Source organism: Ochotona curzoniae, unplaced genomic scaffold (genome assembly GCF_017591425.1).
Source record: "Ochotona curzoniae isolate NIBS_2020 unplaced genomic scaffold, NIBS_Ocur_1.0 contig_2927, whole genome shotgun sequence".
Classification (NCBI taxonomy): Eukaryota; Metazoa; Chordata; class Mammalia; order Lagomorpha; family Ochotonidae; genus Ochotona; species Ochotona curzoniae.
This window is the reverse complement of record NW_024465654.1, coordinates 3,122,981-3,129,123: the sequence shown is the minus strand read 5'-3', so window position 1 is coordinate 3,129,123 and position 6,143 is coordinate 3,122,981. Positions and strand designations below refer to the sequence as shown.

Here is a 6,143-nt window from a genome sequence, read left to right as displayed (position 1 = left end):
CTCCTGGCTCCTGGCTTCAGAGCAGCACCGGCCGTTGCACTCGGGGAGTGAATCATAGGACTGAAGATATTTCTCTCTCTCTCCTCCTTTCTGTATATCTGCCTTTCCAATAAAAATAAAATAAATCTTGAACAAGCAGGAGCCTGTTGGGATGCTGGAAAGTTCTTGATCTTTTTGGTGGAGGTGGTGGATATACAGATGTATACCTAGAAAAGATTTACTAAGCAAGTGTAGCATATTTTATATGTCACATCTTGATTTGAAAAAAAAAAAAGTGTAGTCAGAATTAGTTGTAACATTATAAAACTATTATCAGCAAATGTTTGAGCAGCTCAAAATCCTGTGGCAACAACTGGTGTCCAGGCCGCCTGGATGCATGGTTTGGCGTGTCACTTCACTGTCCCTACTCAGCCAGGGTCAGAGACGGCAATGGCTCCCTGTGTTTGTCCCTTGCCTATGGCACCTGAGCCACGTGGCTCTGCACTATGGTGCCTCTCCAGAATTTCGGCGGCCCCACAACCTCAGAGGCACATCAACGCTCCCGCTGCTGCCCAGGAGGAGCCACGCGGGCCAATCTGCCAAATGGGCATCACCCGCAGCCGGGAGTGGGGAAACTGAGGCCAAAACCGAGAGGAGACCCCTGAACTAGGGATAGCCAGACCTGTCGGACACCGCGACAGAGAGAGAGAAGTGAGAAGTCGCATCACGCCCCCTTCTTCTCAGCGGGCCTCAAAGATGCCGAACTCCCGTAATGCCATCACAGGACTAATTCAGAGCTGGGGCTGCGAGTGGGGCAGGGCCTCGGGGTGGTCCCCTAAACCCTTCACAAGGCGCCCCCCGGGAGGAAGAGAGTTCACCGGCAGGTGGTGCCGGTGCAGCGGGGTTCTGGGAAGCTCGGGGCTCGGCCGGCTGGGCCGGGCGGGGACCAGAGGGTTAACTATCCTGGGGCGGTGGGGGAGGAGCGAGGGGCGGGGCCTGGCTGGGGGCGGGGCTGGAGGCGGAAGCGGCCGGCCACCCCGGCTCCCCTCTGCCAGGGCGCTTCCTGAGAGTCGGCCACCCCAAGGGCTGCGAAGGCGAGAGGTTCCGAGGCAGTGTGGGGGTTCGACGGACTTAAGCGGGGGGCGGCTCCGGGATGAGGCTGGAAGGGGGTGACCCGGGCCTGGAGGTGGTGAAGGCAGGGGGACGGACCAAGAAGCTTCGGGACAGCGGGGAGCTGGCGGGCAGAGGATGGGGTGCCTGGCAGAGGGCGCACCCACCCTCCATTATTCCGTGCTTCACACTTGCCTTTTCCGCCAACTCCCTTTCCAGGTCAGTCCCGAAGTGGAGTTCAACTTTCCAAAGAGAGGAGCCTGCCTCCTCCCAGCTTGCACGACCCTGAGGAGGTGCCCCGTTCCTCACCTCCATGGGCCAGACGGCCCTGGCCGGGGGCAGCAGCAGCACGCCCGCCCCGCAGGCCCCGTACCCCGACGGCCTGGAGGAGCTGCTGGCGGCTCCACCTCCTGACCTGGGGGCCCAGCGGCGCCATGGCTGGAACCCCGAGGACTGCTCGGAGAACATCGTGGTCAAGGAAGGGGGCTTGTGCTTTGAGCGGCGGCCGGTAGCCCAGAGCACCGACGGGGCCCGGGGGAAGAGGGGCTACTCGCGGGGCCTGCACGCCTGGGAGATCAGCTGGCCCCGCGAGCAGAGGGGCACCCACGCCGTGGTGGGCGTAGCCACGGCCCGGGCCCCTCTGCAGGCTGACCACTACGCGGCGCTGCTGGGCAGCAACAGCGAGTCGTGGGGCTGGGACCTGGGGCGGGGAAAGTTGTACCATCAGAGCAAGGGGCCCGGGGCCCCCCAGTACCCCGCCGGACCCCAGGGGGAGCAGCTGGAGGTGCCCGAGAGGCTCCTGGTGGTGCTGGACATGGAGGAGGGGACGCTGGGCTACGCTATCGGGGGAACCTACCTGGGGCCAGCCTTCCATGGTCTGAAGGGCAGGACCCTGTACCCGGCAGTAAGCGCTGTCTGGGGACAGTGCCAGGTCCGCATCCGCTACCTGGGCGAAAGGAGAGGTGAGGCCTGGGGCAGGTGGGGCTGCAGGCTGTTACTTGGTGGTGGGGTGGTTTGGGGACCTGCCAGGGAGCAGCTGAAGGTGGTCGGGTCTGTGAACGGCTGTAGCCTAGGCTCGGAATGGCACCTTACTGTAGGCCTCTAGCCAGTAAGTAGTAGACGCCCCTAGGGTGCAAAGGGTTACTGGGTGTGCTGGTCCCAGAGGATGACGGTTACCAGGCACCCAGGGTGGAGCTTATTCCTTGGGCTGTGGCCTCTCTGCCACATGGGAACTAGGGATGTGTGTGGCTGTGTCTGCCTCCCTTTCTTCCTTACCAGTTTAACTGGGAGTCTCTCCCACCTGCGATGGGGGATGTAGGTCCCCACCCCAGTAGCCAGGGTGGGGCAGGCAGGTGGAGGTGGGGAAGCCTCAATGGTCCCTGTAGTTGGGAGGGTCTGGCTGCCAGCTGCACCCCTACTCCACTTACCCTCCCTTCCCTCTCTCCCCTAGCCGAGCCACATTCCCTGTTGCACCTGAGCCGCCGGCGTGTGCGCCACACCCTGGGGCATGCACGGCTGGGCCAGGTAGCCGCTCTGCCCTTGCCCCCAGCCATGAAGCGCTACCTGCTCTACCAGTGACCCTCCAAGACTACACAGGCTGAAGGAGTCTGGGCACCACCTCAACACCCCAGGACTGAGGGGAGGGGCCTACAGCTGCTGTGGCTGGGGGAGGTGAGGCAGGACCCCTCTGCTAAGCCAGCAGTCAGGCCTGGTGGGCAAGGCACCTCAAGTAAAGGAAGTACAGACTGTGTTGTTACACAAACCTGTGCGTGATCTTTTTCGCAAAGGGATAAAGCCCCATAGCTGCTTCAGCAAGGAGAGCGGTTGTGTGAGCAAGCACAGTGAGAGGCCACCAGGCTCTCTGCTGGCTGTTTTATTTCCCTCACCCACAAGCCGGGTGGCTCACAACACGCACAGGCGGTCGGCACCATGGGGGAGGTGGCATCCTGCCCTCGCTGGGGCTCCTGGGGATCAAGGAGCAAGTGCCCCCTCCTCAACTGAGGAGGAACCAGCTGGGTGACATGTTGAGTTCTAACCATTACAGTAAGTGGACAAGTATTTGGCCTGGTCCCGACCACGACGAAGGGGAGATGGGAATGGCGAGGGAAGGGCAAGATTGGGACACCACTGGAAGCGCGTGCAGAGGAGGGGCCATGGCTGGGCTTCTTCTGGGCTGTCCTAGTAGGTGTTGGCTTGGCAGCGCGGGCAAGGGATAGTGGCTGGGCCTATTGCTTGGCATTGATGATATCCACGAACTCGGGCTTGAGGGAGGCGCCTCCCACAAGGAAGCCGTCCACATCTGCCTGGCTGGCCAGCTCCTTGCAGGTTGCTCCAGTCACAGACCCTGGGAGGGGGGGCATGTGGACAATGAGGCTGGCACCCAGCAGGCTCTGAGCCCTCCCCACTCAAGGCCTGAACTGGTCCCACTCACCTCCATAAATGATGCGGGTGCTCTGGGCTACTGCATCTGACACGTTGGATTTGAGCCATCCTCGGAGCTTCTCATGTACTTCCTGGGCCTGGCATGGGAAACCAGGTTGAGCAACACCCGCCCACTCTCAATGCCCCTTACCCCAAGGGAAAAAAGTTCAGCACTGTTAGGTGTGCTTTCCAGGTCAGGGCCCTGGGACCAGGCAGCCTCCCTTGACCTGCCAGTAGGTGTCGCCAACAGGGCGGAATTACCTGTTGGGGCGTTGCCGTCTTGCCGGTTCCGATGGCCCACACGGGCTCGTAGGCCAGGACGACTTTGCTCCAGTCCTTCACATTATCTGCAGGCCAGAGAGCAGAGATAGATACAGGGCAGGGTGGACGGGAAGGAGATAGCCAAGAGTGATGAGGCGTACTGCTCCTGCCAGAGGCTCAGGCTGCACCTAGACCTCCGTGGGAGGACCTGGCGAAGGTTCCTTGTCCTCTTTCGCCTTCCCGAGCACTGCCTGGGGATCGAGCGCCTCACTCCACCCCCGGTGTTGCCGGGCCCCCTCGCTGGGCTCTCCAGACGTACCTGCGATGACCTTGGTCTGCTCAAAAACGACCTTCTCAGTGATGCCAGCTTCCCTCTCATCCAGCTTCTCGCCGATGCAGGCAATCACCCCAAGCCCCTCTGCCAGGGCATGGGCCACCTTCTGCCCAATCAGCTGTGGACGACAAGCACCTGGTGAGGCCTGCCTGGCAGGAGCAGGCCTCCCCTGCCATTCCTCCGCGGGCACTCACCTCGTCTGACTCCCCGAAGACATGCCTTCTCTCAGAGTGGCCCAGGATCACCCACGTGGCTCCGCAGTCCTTGATCATGCCAGGGCTAATGGGCGCACAGGAGGGGGAAAGCCCGAGAGCTTCAGCAGGGAACACCCCCCCCCCACGGCTGTCCCCAGCACCCTCCTCTCCACTGCCACCTCACCTAATTTCCCCGGTGAAGGCCCCGTTAGCCACTTTGTAGCAGTTCTGGGCGGCCACAGCAATCTTGGCATCCAGCTTCTGGCGGGCGAAGTCAATGTAGGCAGTGGGGGCTGCGCACACCACCTCTGGGCACGGGGTGGGGGGCGGGTCAGAGGGAAGAGGGCCTTCCACTGGGTCTTGGCTGGGCTCTCTGACCCCCCTCCCCCACAGTGATGACCTTTGTCCATTTCCCAGGCACTCTAGGCCTGCACCCAACTCCTGCGAGCTGTCCACATGCCCCCCGCAGGCCAGGGCCTCACCCTGCCCTCTGCTCTTTTACCAGCCGTGGCTCCGGTTTCTTCGGGCTATTCTGGGAATGGGCACCTCCCAGACTCAGCATTCTCCGGGGTCAGGCCTGCCTCTCTTCTAAAAGAGCCCACCCCCACTTTCTCCAGCAAGGAAAGGATTTTTAGCAAAAGGAGAAGGGCCCCACTCCTCAGGTTTCTTCTGGGTTTTTTGGGGGGGAGGGGAAGGGGGGGTTTAAAATAAATGAGGAAAAGGGCCCCACTCCTCAGGTTTCTTATGGGGTTTTTTTTTGGGGGGGGGGGTGGTTAAAATAAACAAGAAAAGGATGTTTCTTGGATGCGACCCGTGGTTGTGTGACCCGAGGGAAGGGGCGGGAGGGAGAGCAAGGATGGCGGTTTGGGCCATGCCCCTGGGTGTGGAGGAGCTGATGGGCTCACTGAGATTTCCCCTTTGCAAGCCGGGGAAGGCCGCAAGCCAGCTCCTCACTACCAAATGCCTCAGCCCATTTGCAACCTGCTCAGTTCCTCCCGTGTAAGCGGCTCCGGCTGCAAAGGGGAAGGGATGGGAGCGCCAGGGCTGAGGCCTGGCGGGGGGCGGGGAGGAATCTCGGGCTACGTGCAGCGGCGCACGCTGCCGGCGCCCAGGAGCAGGGGGCTGGGGCCCTCCAGCAAGCCCGACCACGACCTCCGCGCGGGGGCTGCAACCTGCTTTCCTCTTCCGCCCACCTAGCCTCAGGTCCGCTCCTAGCCCCCACACCCCCACCCCCAGCCTGGCGGTGCAGCCCCAGTCCACCATCAAGGGCCATCTTCCTCCCAGGGAACCAACAAGTCCTTTGGGGCTCTACGGTCCGTGATGTCCGTAAAATGCCCCATTTCTCTTCCCCCTCCACACGACCCTGGCGTCACAGCTGCGGGGGAGGGTCACTGCACAGGAGGGAGCCAAAGGCCTGGACACCTAACCGCCCTCGCCCCCCAGCCTTGTGCCCAGATCCACGCGGACGCCGAACTGCCCGAGCCCTTATGCCAGGCCTCACCGGTGTCGGCTGGCACCTTGGCTGCGTTCAGGGTGGTGATGAGCTCCCCCAGGTTCTTCTTCCTCCCGTTCATCTTCCAGTTACCCCCAACGAAGAACTTCCTGGAAGGCGCCATGGCGTTAGGCTTTGGGCACTGAAGGTCACTAGCCGCGGTCTTTCGCGGCCCCTGCTGGCTTATATAGAGCGCGGAGAAGTGAAACTCCGCCCCTTGCCCCGACCCAGCCATGATGGATCCGCCCCTGCCTCTCCGTCCGCCCTCTTTCCTCCCTCCCGCCGCCCGCTGGCGCAGGGCTCTGACGTTTCTCCTTTCTCCTAGCAACGCGTCCGGGGCTTGCAGAGTCGC

General features: G+C 62.1%; 2 protein-coding genes across 2 annotated transcripts; one reads left to right on the top strand and one right to left on the bottom strand.

Moving 5' to 3' along the window:
- The first annotated feature begins 1,335 nt into the window (after nucleotides 1-1,335).
- On the top strand, nucleotides 1,336-2,845 carry SPSB2 (splA/ryanodine receptor domain and SOCS box containing 2). Its single transcript, XM_040978819.1, has 2 exons — nucleotides 1,336-2,051; nucleotides 2,540-2,845. The coding sequence occupies exons 1-2, from the start codon at nucleotides 1,403-1,405 to the stop codon at nucleotides 2,665-2,667; spliced, it is 777 nt and encodes a 258-aa protein (XP_040834753.1). The 5' UTR covers nucleotides 1,336-1,402; the 3' UTR covers nucleotides 2,668-2,845.
- A 102-nt stretch (nucleotides 2,846-2,947) lies between these two features.
- Nucleotides 2,948-6,026, bottom strand: TPI1 (triosephosphate isomerase 1). The gene is made up of 7 exons (XM_040978818.1): nucleotides 5,801-6,026; nucleotides 4,484-4,607; nucleotides 4,300-4,384; nucleotides 4,091-4,223; nucleotides 3,772-3,857; nucleotides 3,521-3,608; nucleotides 2,948-3,433 (listed from the first exon to the last, which is right to left on the bottom strand). The coding sequence occupies exons 1-7, from the start codon at nucleotides 6,024-6,026 to the stop codon at nucleotides 3,315-3,317; spliced, it is 861 nt and encodes a 286-aa protein (XP_040834752.1). The 3' UTR covers nucleotides 2,948-3,314.
- Between the last annotated feature and the right edge of the window lie 117 nt (nucleotides 6,027-6,143).